General features: G+C 54.0%; 1 protein-coding gene across 5 annotated transcripts in view; it reads right to left on the bottom strand.

Moving 5' to 3' along the window:
• Nucleotides 1-15614, bottom strand: part of DAG1 (dystroglycan 1) — a 43662-nt gene that overhangs the window by 8525 nt on the left and 19523 nt on the right. For 3 of the 5 annotated variants that reach the window (XM_067003466.1, XM_013200851.3, XM_048054388.2), the window contains exon 2: nucleotides 5441-5848. In XM_067003466.1, coding sequence (XP_066859567.1) covers nucleotides 5441-5722 — 282 coding nt within the window. In that variant the 5' untranslated portion in view covers nucleotides 5723-5848. Of the gene's footprint in view, nucleotides 1-5440; nucleotides 5849-9694; nucleotides 9713-11617; nucleotides 11696-15614 lie in introns of those variants that run through there. The other 2 variants (XM_048054387.2, XM_067003467.1) reach the window with 2 other exon arrangements.

Genomic DNA, 15614 nt, shown 5'->3' with positions numbered 1-15614 from the left:
GCGAATTAAAGCCTTGCCCGAGAAGTCCTTTGCCTGGACCTGTTCCAGACGTTGCCATTTATCCCAGCACACTCCCTGTAAATAGCTGCTGTTGCTATGCCTTTTAGTTAGGCAAAGTCTAAGAAAACCGAGGACCCTGGGAGTGAGATGAAGCTCAAACAGGTCAGTGCACGGAGCCTTTTAGGATGCCCAGCCTGGCCACACAGCCCCTCAGGATGTTTGCTTATCCCCCACTCTTTGAGAAACACCACTATGTTAAAATTCACATGCAGGTAAAAATCTTTGAAATAAGGAACGCTGCAGGAGAAAAAAAAAACAAGAACAGTATTTTGTGCTTCTTCTCCATAAAACTCAGCGTGTCCTGGTATTTCAAGGCTGGCTTCTGATGCCTGGCCCCTTGCCCAGGTCACTGCCTCAGAGCAGGGGCTGGCATCACGCGCAGCACCCACACCAGATCTCAACGTTGGGGCTCCTGCAACTCGAGCTCTACGGATCCTGTTTATAAAAGAAGGCCCCTGCAGTCTGACGAGTGAAGCTGTTTGACAAACGCCACTCCAACAGATGGTAAATAGAACCACCCTCGGAAAGCCAGGCTCCTCTTTGGAAAGCCAGGCTCCTTTTTAACCAGATGAACAGGCAATGCTCTCATTGCCCCCAGAACCCACAGCACGGATACATCACCAACAGCAGCTACCTGATTTACTCCAGCTGCTCTCATCTCTTGGCCACCAGCTACTTTGCACGGAGTGGCAGCTTCTGGGGAGCCCCACTATGTGTTTCACCCGTCTTCCCAACAAAGCCCTGGGGAGGTCGTGCACATCACAACCAAGAGCTATGGAGCCAGGACCAGGAAGACTCAGCAGTGCTCACCCGGGAACTTCTCCTTAGCATCAGCCAAGGAGCAGATCTGCTACCCGGGACCTGTCCCAGGCCTGAATCATCGCCCTTCCTGGTCACCAGACAGGTGAGGAGTATTAGGGAGTATTTAGGGTGGGCAGGTGCTAATGGGATGCAACAGCCTCCTGCCGGCACCTGCAGGCTGCCCTCCCTGCAGCCTCACCTTTCCTTCCATTTTGCCTTGGAGCCACTCAAGCGAGGCGTTTCACAAAGGCGACACGTGCCCGTGGGCCACAACACCCCTGTGCTGCCAGGAGAGGGCCAGGCGGCATCTTTACTTCCCCGGGGGAAGATGCAGCACACTGCTCCCACAGCGAGTGTGCTCCCAGCTGCTAGCTGGGTCTGCTGACCGCTGTTAGGGATGCACAAGTGACAAAAAGTCACCGAACTGTTGTGTTTTAGGTGCACGCCTTGTGCCTGCACTTCACAGGAAGACCTGGGTGCACTGCCTGGTGTTTCTGGAGGGGCACACGAAGCCCAGATGTCTCCCGCTCCCTGCAGCCAGATGACAGAAATGCTGCCTCTGGCTCACAGCTCGGCATCAGAAAGCCTCTCTCACAGACGGGGAGATGCCAGGTGCTTTCGACAACAGTTCCCACGTCAGCCAGATCAACTCCTGGAAGCCGGGATGGAGGCAGCCACCACATAAACGCCCTCCTTGGTACGGCTTTTCTTTGGTGGGCCAAGCCCAGCGTCAGCTTTCCTGCTCTGAGTGGGGATCATCATCTCGGGGACAACGGGAGCAGCGGGACGTGCTTGCTGGAAGAGCCACTGTCCCCAGCTCTGCAAAGGTGCTGCTCTCCTTGCCTTGACTCTCTGCACTGTCACTCAGCGACGGGAGGCTTAGATTTGCACGCAGGAAGAATGGGACAACCTTAAAAAGTGGAGTGTCGGACCTCAGAGAGACCAGGAGCAGCAACACCAAATCAAAGGCTGCCTCCCTTGCCTAATGCACTCTTCTGGGATATCTCACGAATTGGAAGCGGAAAAAACCTACAGACTTGGATACTTCAGCTGATCACGAGATGTCTGAGCTGAAGTAAGGCAGACGTGGAAAAGCACACAATTATAGGACAGGTTATTTACAGCAAAGAAAAGGAAGTTTTGATGCCTTTACACAAGGCTCTGGTAAAATTTCACCTGGGGTATTTTGTATAGCGCTGGTCACGCAACCACAAGAAAAATAAACTCAAGCTGGAAGAGGTGCAGAAGACAGCTAGACAGCTGCAAAGATGAGGAGAGGAAAAAAAAAAAGCTTATTTTATGGGGAAAGACTAAAGAGATTGGCTTGTTTAACCTAATAAAATCAAGACGGGAATACGCCTGTCACTTATAAATACATAAAGGAAGTAAATATTATGAAGGTGGAGAGAGATTTAAGCTAAAGGGCAGCTCGTCTAAATATTTCTAGCCATCTCTAAATTTAGGCTTAGAAGCTGCATTTTTAATCAGAACAACCAAATTCTGGAACAGCCTTCCAATGGAAGCAATAGGAACAGGAAATCCGGCTGGTTTTAGGCCCGGGTGCGATGAACTGCGCAACAACAGGACACAGCTGAGCTCGCCTGCCCCGACAGCTGCGGGGGTGCAGCAGGTCAGGCTCCGCAAAGCCTTCAGTGCGGACGGGACACGTGGGCCCAGGACACCTCCTGACTCCGGGCAGCAACCTCGCTGCAGGGCGCAGCCGAAATTAGGAGCCGGAAGACCCACGGGGCTGCAGGCACCACCCGGAGGCGCGAGGCGTTCGGCAGCACCTCTCACACGAAGGCACTGGTGGTTTCTCATCTCCAGCCACGAGTTCCAGCAGCACAAAGCCGTGCTGGCAGCTGGCTCTGAGCAACACAGGGCAGAGGCTCTGAAGTTAATTAACTCACAAAATAGTTAGCAGGTTGGGGCTTTTTTTCTTTTTTCCTCCCAACTTTCCTGCGTGTCCGCCTTTGCATTTTGCCTAGCTGCTGAGCGCACTGGCATAAGCTTGCCTCTGTGCTTAGCCATAAAACCTCGCCTGTCCTTAGGCAGGCTGGGGGTGGCAGGGAAGCACTCGCAGCTGCTCCCAGGAGCACGTACCTGATTGCACCGAGCCCACACATCTGTGCAGGAGCGCGCGCCTGCAAGGCACTCCTCCGCAGCGCTCTGCGGATGCCTGGCATTGTTTCCATCCCACAACCAAGTTTGCAGAGAAAACTATTTTGTCTACGGGTCTGCTGGAATCTGCTAACGAGCAGGGAGAGGATCTGAGAAGCAGCTTCAAGGCACTCCCCACCACGGTACGATAATCAGTGGGAAATGACCTAGAAACGAAGCAATCACACCTTCTTTGGGCTCCAGATGGGGAGCTCCTGGAAGTTTGGGGACACCGACCGTCTGCTCTTTTCTTTTTAAATGAGATATACGGTTTCTTAGAAATTTAAGGGGACTGAGTATTGGCAAGCGCACCTCCCTTAGATCCAGATGCATTATGTTTTTACTGGTCTGGCTGAAAAATACAAGGCAGCCTGAGAAAAAGAGCAGAGCAGCTTGCCCTGAAACTTGATGTTAAGACAAAAAAGGCACCCCAGCGCTCCAGAATTGCCTACGCAGCTCTCACTAGCCAGGAGTCAAATCCCCATGGGAAAGGTTGGCTATGCTTGGCAGCCAACACAGCTTTTGCTGCAAGGGAGAGACCTTCCAGATGCACCAGCTAAACGAGGCCAGTACCACTGCCCTAGAGCCTGCCTCACTTTTAAAATCAATTTCAAGGCGAACAGATGCGACGTGCATTCAGGCAAGCCCACGTACAAGCGTGGAAATCGCTCCCAGCCTTGGCTGAACTGCACCCAGCCAGCAACTGCTCCTCCAGCCCTGCTTCGGCACGGCCCCTGTGCTGCTCCTCAAGCACCTGTTGCTGTTAGCAAGCACGCCTCGACACCGTAGTGGGGGAAGCATTGTTTGAAGCTGTGGGGTTGAAGTAACGTATCACAGAGTTTTCCTGCAGCTGCTGGAACTATCAAAGACAACTACTGTGCCAGGAAAAGGAGGCAGAGGAAGCTGTGGTGTTAAGCAAGCACTGAAAATGACTTCTTGCTGTCAAAGTAGCCATTAGACAACGCCGAAACAAGCCATGGATACTAAACTCCAAACCGAAGTTCTCATTTCTGGAACACGTTACCTTGACAGCTCCCTCAGAAGTATGGGGGAATCCAAAGCTAAGGATAAAGCTCCCTGGGTCCTGGCAGCGGCACCCATCACACATGGAGCCAGGCAGCGGGCGTAGGGCCCGAGGGCACAGCAGCCCTGAGCACCTCTCTTGCTCCTGAAGATTCACGGTGAAGAGTCTGCTCCCTCCAAAGCAGCTGCCCGGCACTCACCGTGCCACCAAAGGGCATTCTGCACTCCCAAAGCAGCCACGCACTCCTCAGTGAGACGTCCCAGTCTTTGCTTTGCGACCAGCCCGTCCCCACCTCCATCTCCTCTACTCCCAGGGCTCCCCCACCACTTCCCTCTTCCCCGGGATCTGACGTCCTGTCGGACGCTTTCTGCTGATTTTCTGCCTACCACCGGCACATCGTGGTCCTGGCGCCGTCGCTGTAGACGGCGAGATCACAGATCTGGATGGAGATGACTGCACGACAGCATGCAGAGCTAAAACAAACCTGCCTTCAAGGAGAAGCCAAGATGTCAGACTGCCTCCTGACTCGCTCTCTCCATCTCCCTCTGATCTGCTGAGACGCACCAGAAGGTTGGCTTTTTATAGCGTTTCCCAAAAATGGATTTTTAAAAATATTTTTCAAGTCTGCTCTCTGAAAAAAATATGTCTAAGATTGGAAGGTGAATTTCAGTTTTCTTTTCAAAACAGAGTCTTCTGAACTCTCCACCCAAGCAGGCAGAGGCTGAGACGACAACTTCTCAGCACCCTTCCAGAAAAGGACTGAAGATTAATAAATGTGTGCTTGGCAGCGTGTCTGTCTTCCTCCGGGCTATTCTGACGCTTTCTTGCCCTCAGGACTGCTTCCAAAGCTCAGTTTTTGGGTGCCTGCGGTGCCAGAACCTTGAGGGCAAGTCAGATAAAAAGAAAGGTTCTCGTCTTTCCCAGGAGGACTTAGGGACAAGGTCAGGAGAGACTGTGGCGAACACAGTCCAGAGCCCTGCTCGCAGAACAAGGTCTATTTGCCTAACAATATTTTGTTACCATAGCAAAGCAAGCTCCCCGAGTGTCAGGGCAGTCCCAGAGAATTCGTGGCTGCCCTGATCCCGAGGCAACATCTTCTCAGGAACGTGCCCATCATTCCAAGGGCTGAGAATTTCACCATTTAAACACAGCCAACAAACCTGATCAGTTGTCCCCGAAGAGAGGCGTCTCCTCTCTGCCTTACTGTAGAAGAAAGAAACTTTACAGTGAGGTTAAGACAAATTATTAAAAATAAATAAATCCTTCTTCCACAGTCCTACGGAACCTCAGGGCTGCTTCACAGCAGTGCTTGTGACCCCCCTGTTCGTGGGGTGACTAGCGGGACTCCTGCAAGAACAGAACTGAAAACGAGCCTTGGGGAACGACATTTCTCACCTGGACTACCTCTCCATTGGAAGCAATTAAATCTGTGGGGATGGAGACTCTGAAGAAGCGGCCCACCACGGCGGAGCTGTCCGGTATGCCCACCACGGCCGGCACCGTCTCTCGGAGATCCGAGAGCACCGAGTGCATGGAGGCCTCCAGCTGGTTTTCCCAGTCCCGCACCACTTCTGCTGGCTCGCTGGGCCAGTGGCAGTGAGCCGAGGCCGCCAGCAGCAGAACGGGGAGCAAAGTCCTCCCCAGGACAGGGGGCTGCAGCACACATCTGACAGTCATTCTGCCCAGCGGCTCTGGGGACGGCGCTCAGCCAGAAAGGGGGCTGCGGGGATCTGCAGGCACGGCAGCGCAGGCAGTGGATCTGCCCCTCCTTCACAGCAGCCTCATCCTAGGGATCCTGGGAACCTGATTAAAGAAAGGAAACCAAATCAGCACATTAATTAGGATATCCAAGCCAGCCAGCTAATACATGCAGACCTCCTCGCGATGGACAGAGGACTTCCTGCCCCACCACCCTCTTCGTTTCAGCTTTTGGATTTAATTGCAAGAGCTAATGCTACCAGTAAAGACAGCAAGAGCGTCTCAGCTCTTTTTCTGATATACAGCGTCTCTGGAGAAGTAGGGTCCTTCTGCTTTTCCATACACACAGCCGTGCTGCTCCTGGAGCCACAGCATCCTGAGATAGCCACAAGGCACTGGGCAGACACAGGGGGAGGGGTGGCCTTGCCCAGCAAGCTGAAGTCAGGCTGGGGCATCAGAGGATTTACATGCTTGTTATGCAGTGCGAACCCCCTAGAAACCTTTGATACCCAACGCACGACAGATGCTCCTGCTCCTCTGACCCATACCCATGGTTTTCCAGCCAGGCCTGCTCTCAGGTCCAGACTTTGGTATTAGCCAGTGTGTTCAGGCTTTGTTTTTGGGGCCAGCAACACACACCCCAAAATCAGACCCAAGTAAGCCACACACGCCAAGCGCCGGAGAGCGCAAGGGACTAGGCTTCCTGGGGCCGGGCACTCACACATCTTTAACCAACCCTTTCTCTCTGGGCTAAGGGAAGCAGTTCTGTACTCCTAGAGCAAACCCAGTCCCCCTCCCGACCACAAACAGCAAATCCCCGTGGCTCCCAGCGCACCGAGCACAGCCCCCGGTTCTTTCAGCCGGTTCCAGCTGCGCTGCAGGATGCCCGTCAGGCTGCCCCAGGCCCGGCGCGCGCCGTCATCCACCGCGGCCGTGGGCACGCGACCAGCACCAGCAGCTCCCAGGGCTGTCTGCAGGTGCTGCTGCCTACCCAGGGCAAACGGCTCAGCCTGACAGCTGCACGTTGGGTGCTGGCTTTTGGGTGCCCTCGTACGTATCCCTGTGCTCATGTTTCTGAGTTTTCCTCTTGCAAGGGCGTGTGAACAGGGTTGGGAGCTGCCCTAGTGGGTAAAGCTCCCATTTGGCAGGTTCTGGACCCAACCAGCTAAGGAACAAAGCTGAAACGCACCACAGACCCTCTCCGGGGCTCTGAGGGTGACGCAGAGCTTGTGCTGTTCTGGACATCACCAAGTCCTCGGGCTCCAAGGCTGCCTCAGAGTTCCTCACCCCTGAAGCTGCTTGCCTGTCAGGATTAAGTCTCCTCCATACCCAAATCTAAAGGTGTTTGAGAAGTCCATCACCGCAGCACGGCACGCCGCACACCCAGGTCCACCTCCCCAGGCACACCAGGTGAGCTGGGACTTGGGTGCCCACCCCAAAACCCCTGCGAGAGAAGGCGAGAGGCACAGCCCACCCCTTGGCAGACCCCGCACGCCACGCACCGCGCCTCCCAGGCCAATTCCCATCCTGAATGAGCTGCAGAGACAGAGCAGGACTCCGCAAGAGGTCCTGCTGAGGCTACCGACCGTCACAGCGGGAAACCGGAGGGCTCTCCTCCTGCACAATACCCCAAAAAGAGCACAAAGAGGACCTGCCTTCCACTTCCCCAGAGCCTGGGCTATGGGCACCGCAACAGTGGCACCTTATCCGTGGGCTACACCTCTCCTGAAGCCTGCTCGTTGGAAAATCCTGCTTGCGAGGGACTAAAAGCAGCCTGTACAGCAAGTACGGGCAGGACTGAAGGCTCACGGCCAGGGGAGGAAGGCAGCAGCGGTGGCTGAAGAATGTGGCTGCTGCGGAGCTGAGATGCTATCAGCACGGAAACGTCCCTGCCTCTCACAGCCACGCGAAGCCTCCGCTCCCAAACGGAGGAGAGACGCCGCGTGCCAGCAGAGACAGCCAGGCAGCCGGCACGCAGCCACATGGGGCTGCAGAGGCACCTGGAGAGGTTCAGCACCACGGCCCTACGGCACTGCCAGCCCCTGGCTCATCGCGGCCACGGTGGAACCGTGCGCGAGCACGGCGCAGCTCTGTGTTGTTCAGCCAAGTGACGTGATCTGCCCCAGGGCACTTTTGTTGGACGGATAGGAGTATTTGGGCAGAAAGGAGCCGGCTCCTGCTATCTGTGGCAAGCAGGAGAGGAAAATGAAGTCATCGCCCACTGCAGAAAGAATTATTGGAGCAGGCAACAAGCACTGCCTGTCTGATCCGTGCCCCTCAGCCAAGCAATTCGGGCACTGGCCGTGAAGATCTAGTCTGACACTTGCAGGTCACACAGACTCAGAATTTCATTTTAGGGAACCTACAGAAGAACAGTCTCAGGAGGCAGAAGCAAAGCACAAAGGAGCTACACGAGGAATCCAGTAGCCACTCTTGAAAGAACAACCAGGAGAACCAAGACAAAATTACACCACCAAGAGAGACTCTCACCGTCACAGCTCCACCTCTCCCCAGCACCGACAGAAGCGGTGCCAGGCTCACTTTACGGGCTGTGGCTGAGAGGCAGCGCAGGCCAGACCCGGAGAGCCAGGACAAGGCACCCAGCCGCAGCCCTGAGGTCCACGGGGACCACTGCTTCGGGACGGGAGGACTCCTGTGACACAAGGCTCGTGTCCAAAAGCTGGCACTCTGCTCAACAAGGCCGGCAGCCGTGAGTCCAGATTTAAGTGCAGAACACAGAGCAAATGCTATGTGAGACCGGGACAAGTACTGGTGGGGATCTGCGTGGTGCCTCTGGGAAGTTCAAGAGCCCAAACCATTCCACATGGTACTACCCTGGGCAGACCCACTTGTTTGAGACACCATCTCTGTCATAGGTGGAAAAAGTCGGCTCTCGGGATCATCTTCCACAAAGAGAGAATAGAGCTGGAGCTCTTGTAGATCAGAAATCCCAGCGCCCAGCAGAGGTTACTATTCCACACAAGCTCAAGGGCCAAAAATCACATACAGATAGCACTCTGCAGTGCTCCGCTGCTGATCTGTGGAAAGCATCAAGCTGTCGGGCTCCCTGTCAGCCTACAGGGGAAGGTTAGCCCACCCCAGCTTCTCCACGTGGCCGAGTGCTCCTTCTTCCAGCAGGATCTGTGCTGCCCAGTTTCACAGAACAAGCACAAAGGTTCAGGTTAGTCCTGAATTTCAGGATGTTTTGCTCTGTCTGATCTTCTGAAAGAACCGAGTTTCTCTTTATCCTCCTGCTCCTGTGAGAGCTCTTTTGGTCTCAACTTTGAACCTCCAAAACGTTGGATTAAACATCAAAGTCAGTATCAACATCTGCCTCAGCCCCAGCGCTTGGCGCACGTGCCAGTGTTGATGCCTGCTCCCCAGTGCCAAATCCCCGTCTCAGGCGCGGAGCCGGGCCTGCTCAGAGCTGTTGATATGATAGCACACTTGATATGATGCTGACTTGTCAAGACAACGCTGGAGCTTGCTCCTTCTCCAGGCACCTCCGAGGCCCACCGACGTGCCGAGGACACGCACTACTTCATCACTCAGGAACGCGGAGCAGAGCAGACAGGAGGTCGGGCTGAAAGGAGGAGCGAGACCAGGGCAGAGCAGCCACCGCCAGCCACACACCTTCTCGGAGACCTCGCCTTCTGCCTGCTGTGGAGCCGGGGTCAGAGTCCTGGCAGGAGCGCAGCTGTCCTGGAAATCACTCTTCTTTGTGGCCAGTTACACCCCTGCTCCTGCAAGAGCCAGTGCAAGCAAGTCTCAGCCCGGCGGCGTCTAATCCGAGTGCCCAAGTACACAATCGCAGCAGCGGGCTGTGTAATTAATCACTGCCAGCATCTTAGTGCCGCTGAGCCCCGCACACAGAAAGCCCAGGTAGCTGCCTTGCCGTGCTCTGCTCCAGAGAAGAAGGTATTTAGGAGAGCGAGGAGGAATCCCACTTACCTGAGCTGCTTATTTAACAGCATCCCCGGTAAGGGCAGCACCTCTCAGTAAGGAAGCGAACTCAGACCCGACTGAAGGGAGGCCGGTGCACCTTCCCAAGCCCGAGCTCTTGTCTTTGCGCAGATCTCTCGTGCGTGTTTCCACAGGAGGATCTCCGGGCAAGCCCCATCGGCGGCCGCGGGGCTGCGTGTCGAGGCAGTGAGCAGGAAGATGATGAAACCTGGAGCCACCGGCCAGACCCACGAGATGGCACGGGGCTGTGCGTGTGCACAGCAGGTGCTGGGGGCTGCTGCTGGCGGAGGGGTTTGGGGAGGGGGCAGGAGTGCCACGGAGGCAGCACCGCGGGACAGAGCGGCTCATGGCCACGTTTATGCTTATGTTCACAGAACGTGACCCAGGCTCTCGCTAGCTTCAGCCAGCGCTGCGCCCGGGATGAGTTACGGGAAGGGACACGCAGGAAGGCAGCTGCTCGGAGACATTTGTCACGCACAGGAGGAGCGGCGAACAGCTGGGGCAAGGCAGCAAGCGAAGCAGGGGACGGGACATCGCCCTCGGCTCCCCACGAAGCCACAACGTCCCTCCCAGGCAGAGCTGACCAGACACCTGCAGGAGGACGGCTGTACACCGAGAGCAGATGCCTCTCCGAAAGATAAGCTCGTCCGCACGTTTCGGGCTCAGTGCTGAAATAACAGCTGCCCTGCACGTCTGTGACCGACGCAGAACAAAACCAAAGTAGCAGGCTGTGCTCTTCCCCATCATGGCTGCTGTCAGCAACAGGAAACCCTGACACTGAAAAACGAGCTGGGGAAAACCAAACCAACAAGCAACAAGACCCAGCAGTGCTGAATGTGTCTCGGGCAGGGAGGTGAGCAACACCCCTCTGCCGATGGGAACTGCCTGCAAACTGTCACTAGCTCGCGGCCTCGAGTCACACGTGCCACCAGCAGCTTCCGAAAGCTTGCAGGGCCAGTAGTCACAGCAACTGACACCTCAAAGCAGTTTTTATTCTGCTCGAGTAAGCGCCGAGATGTTTAACCTTCCTACAGCTACGAGGAGGATTTCCTGCTACCCATCATTATCTCCTGGTTGGAAACCAGACCTCTGTGCCACCAGGAAGGAACCGCGCACACGGACCTGACTTTGCCAGAAGATCCCGTGGACACCTCGCAGCCTTTAAGCCCTGCTCGCAGGGCCCCTGACAGCCCACGCGTGCTGCCTGCCGTGTGTTTAAGCGGCGCCTCGAAGCCAGGGAGCGCCCACACCACCCGCCGCTGCACCGGACCCGCACCAGTGACCAGCAGCGGCAGATTTCAGCTGGGCGAGACTTCTTACTCTGCTGGGAGCTTGAGCAGCCCCAGTCACTGCCTTCCTCCCACTTCGTTATTCCCAGACAGACAACTCAGATCGTATCTTCAAGTGCGTTCAGTTAAAAGGAAGCTCAGATATTATCTGCCCAAATATTTCGGAGGCCTCAGAGATCATTTTTTCCCTGTAATTAGGAACGCTGCAGTCAGAAGTGCCATTTTCCTGGCTGCTGGCAGCGCACAGACAAATTAGGATAAAAACATCCAGCAACAAGTAGAAGGAGGGAGCTCCGAATACCACCTGAGGACAGCTCCACTGCGCTGCCTCCGCATTAAGCACCGCTCCCGACCTCAGAAGAAGGGCACCGGGATCACCAGAGGTACAGGACGGATCCCGCACGAGAAACAACTGCATTGCCCGGGAGGGAACCAGAGGAGAGCAAAGCAGGGCGCAGAGGTCCAGGGGGCTGGGAGCAAGGGGCCAGACCCGAACCAGGCTTGACGGCGCGCACTGTTCCCTCGCCAGCAGCTTGGGAAGCTGCGACCATGATGAATGCTAAATTCCACGTGGGTTAGGAAAAAGGGAGGGAGGGGACAGCTTTATGGAGGGAAGAGTTACCAAGGCACCGCTGCTGGCTCAAGAAGCACTTCGTGACAGATGCCAGGACAGCACTCGGGGCGAGGACGACTTGCATTCCTCTCTGGGTATCTTCTCCTGCTGTAATTGGAAAGGGCACATAGGCTAAATATACAGCTGTAACAGGGCAGAGCAAAGGGCCGTGTTTCTTAAGGGCATTCAGTTTAACCCATCTTTGACTTTACTCGAGTTTCCGCTGTGCAGCCAGCCCCTCAAAAGTGTACAAGTACCTCCTGATTTGGCCTGGAAATAGAGCTAGAGAGCATAAAAATCCTAATATAATATGTTTAAGGGAATGTAAGTGAAAGCTAGTACCGAAACCCACAGGAAACTAAACCACAAAAGTTAAAAAAAGAAGTTTGGGGTTAAGAGCTCTTTATGTACAAAAGCTATGAAAATGCATATTTTGAAGACAAGCACGACAGGCATGTATACATACATGCATATGAATGCTTTATCAGTCTCCAAGATTTGGTAAAAAAAAAAAAAAAAAGAACTCAAGACAGCAAGACAAAAGTATTTTCACTCCAGATTTCTCTTCTGTAAGGAAAGCTCCATAACTTCAAGCAAATTCAGCAAGGTGACTGAAACAAGGCAGCGGCGCTACAGGGGGGCATTTTAGCAGAAACCGTCCCGCAGGGGCGCGAGGCAGAACCCGGGCTGGGGAAGCAGCCAGAGGAGATGAGATGAAAGCAGTGCTCTGCGAAACCAGAGCGATTTTCATTTGGCCGGTGCCAGAGCCACCGCTCAGGGCAGCAGCCTGGTCCCCGTGGCACCGCGCCGGGATTTGAGGGGCGCTGATTGCCGGGAGGAGGTGGGGCTGGACCACGCCATAGGAGATTATTTTCACCCAAGTGTAATTCAGGGCTCTCTAGAACTGGCTTATATGGGCCTCCAACTAGCTTACACGTGAAAGCTGATTTTTCTTTTGTTTTAAAACTGATTTGGGTTTTGTAACCAAAACACAAGTCCTCAAGTGTAATAAAACGAGCCCAGGCTGCCTTTTCCTTCCTGAGACTGTCCCGCAGCCATCCCCACCCATGAAAGGCACAAACCATTTCTGGCAAACTAAACTGAGTTTAAAGGGCTGTCTGAGGAAGTGTTTAGAGGATGCTCTGGAAGCTCCAGTCGGGAAGCACACCTGAGGTGCCTGGAGCCAGACAGAAAGCACACAACCGAAGGATGGTTCCTAAACGCAAGGACTTCAAGGCATTACATTATGAGAGTGCATTTCTCACCAGGCAGATTTTTTCCCAGCTAACACCAAAGGAAACGCACGAGAGCAGCTGGTGTGACAGTCACCAGTGTGTCCTGTCTCTTGGTGTCCTTCACCATCCACCAGTTGTTTTGGATCTAATTCACACCAGCTAACGACCTTTAATAGAGGTTACCAGCTATGAGGGGCACAGATTTTTATTTAGGGTGCTCTTTGTGAAGTCAGCTTACACCAACGCACCGTCTTTCCTTCCACCCCATGCTCCAAAAGGGACAAAATCCTTCCTGAGCGCCCAACAGCACTTGAAAATCTCAGCTGAAACCCAGAAAAATCCTTCCTTCCTAAGCTGCTCTGCAAGAGATGTTCCCTTCAGATGGAGTTATGAGCGCCAAAACAAATGAGGCTAAAAAGATTTGCATCTCTTGCCTGATTTCTTAATTGAATTAAAGGCTGAGCAACCCCCCTTATGAGGCTTCAGAGAATCAACACGGAAGAGAAGCGATGAATATCCTAATCAGAGCTGAAGCTTCCACTGGACATTTTCTCTTATTAAATACTAAAGAGTCGACATGGAAAAGAGAAAGACCCCGAGGGATAAACTCTCTTGTCCAGCGAGGCAAGAAATCTCACTGCAGCTTCTCCTGGCTCGGCCCTCTGACCACGTTACACATGGGGAGAGACACGGCGAGGAGGGAGAGGTCAGCTTAGGTGCATCCTTCTAGCCAAGGACGCTCGCCCACCAGCCTGGCCACCTGTGCTCTTTTAGACAAGAAAGTAAAGAGTCCCTTCTGTCAAATTAGCAAGCAGAAGCTGTTAGTGGGGTGAGGGAGATGGGCAGGGCAGTCCTGCAAAATCTTCCTTGGGAAACCTCATCATACTTCCCAATCAGGTAAAAGGAAACCCTCCTGAGGCTTCAGCCCTGGTGGCGCCCCGGAGCTGGGTCTGGGGGCTTGCAGCAGGCTGGCTGCCAGGACCCTTGCGCACATTTCGGCCATGCAGTGACACAGCAGAGTGGGTTTTAATTATTATTATTATCGTACATCACCAGAACAGCCCTGTGCACCAAGAAGTGCAGTCAGGCTTCCCCAGGACACGTCGGCACAGCAGCCACCAGGCAAGCATTAGCTTTGCTAACGGTGTCGAAGCAGGCACCGAAGCACACGGGAGCACCTGGGAGCAGGCAGTTTGCACGGGCAAAGGAGCACGCCTGCATATTCTAGCATGAGGAACAAAGCCCCCCGGTCCGCAGGCACCGAGACCCCGTCTGAGAAGAGAAAACCTCGCTGAGGTTCCATATTCATCAAAACATCGTTTTGCTGAATGGCCTCATGGACAGGCAGCCACATTCCAAGGGTTTATCATCAACTTCTGGGTATTCCACAGAATTCCCCAGATAATGAAATATTTCAAGAGGGTCCTTGGGAGTGTTTTTTAAGCAACGTAATCTCACATAGGCTGAGGTCACAGCACCAGGCGAGGGCTGGAAGGCAAGGCTCAAGTCCCCTCCACACCAGGAGCCTGACCGCCAGGCACAAAACCTGCTGCTGCTACCGGAGGGACGTAAAGCAGGAGCAGCTGATATTAGGTGGACACATGGAGCACGGCAAGCCACGCCAGCAGAAAGACAGTTTTCAGCACTTCAATTACATCTGCAGCATCATTTATATCCTCTGTGGCAGTGTAACTAAGGGCTAGCACATTTTGTTTAGAAACATCGCACTGTTCCATCAGTTTCAGCACCCCACCCTACAACCTCAAGCCAAGGCATTGAGATGTAACTTTATGGAGTTGCTCAGCCCTGATTTATTACTCAGCTAGTAAGACTGCCACAGCTCTTCATTTAAATATATTTACCAGCCAGTGATTTATGCAGAGCAGCCAGGGCATCAGCCACGGACTTGCAACTTTCGATGTTTCTCACGAAAACTGTTCTAAACGCTTCTCAGCAGAACGCGGTACGAGCCAACTTCGCCATCAAGCATAAAATGGAAAAGCTGCAGAACGAAGCAGCGCTGCTCCCAGGCCACAGAGGCAGAGACAGCTGCTGCAGGAGGAATTAACCCCCTGAAGGTCTGCGGCTTCCAGCTGGGCAGCACACGTCCCTGCACCCGCAGAAATTCACGGGTTGCCAAAAGACATCCAACTGAATCTCTTCGTGCAGGTGCACGTTTTATATAGGTACCTTCTCCCCTTGCTAGAGAGCAGAGGGTGAAGGGTTTGAGCGCTTCGGTAGAACTCCCTGCTCTTCACAGAAACCTCCAGTCCATGCCAGCAGGTCCGAAAGCCGCAGACTGGCGAAGGCATGGGCTCACAGGACCCGGCTTAGCAGGTCCAGCTGTTTCTCAGCTGCACCGGTGCAAGAAGAGTGATTTAAATGGAAAAAAGCAGAGATTAGCACCTTAAAGAAAAGGAGACACTAAGTCTGCATCACGTTCATGCAGCATTAATTCCACTTTCTGCTCTATTTTCTTATTTGTTTACCTGCACTACACAATTAAAAAATACCCCTTGGCTGCTTTCGCTGTGGCTCCCATGGCTTCAGCTGCCCAGGACTGGGGGAGGCCCGCCAGCAGAGAGAGCTCCGGCTGCCCTCCACACCCTGCTCTGGTATTGGGAAGTCAAGAACCAAGTTAAATTATTTCGAGGCCGGACCGTTCACCCAACCCCCCTGTAAGAAGTACTGGTGGCATTTAGGTGTCTTTTTAAACAACCTGCCCCATCCACACATCCTGCTGCTGCCAGCGCCCAGACCTCACGGGCCAG

The sequence above is a fragment of the Anser cygnoides genome, chromosome 10 (genome assembly GCF_040182565.1).
Source record: "Anser cygnoides isolate HZ-2024a breed goose chromosome 10, Taihu_goose_T2T_genome, whole genome shotgun sequence".
In the NCBI taxonomy this organism is placed as follows: Eukaryota; Metazoa; Chordata; class Aves; order Anseriformes; family Anatidae; genus Anser; species Anser cygnoides.
Note: the sequence above shows the minus strand (reverse complement) of the source record. Positions and strands in the feature narration are given on the sequence as shown.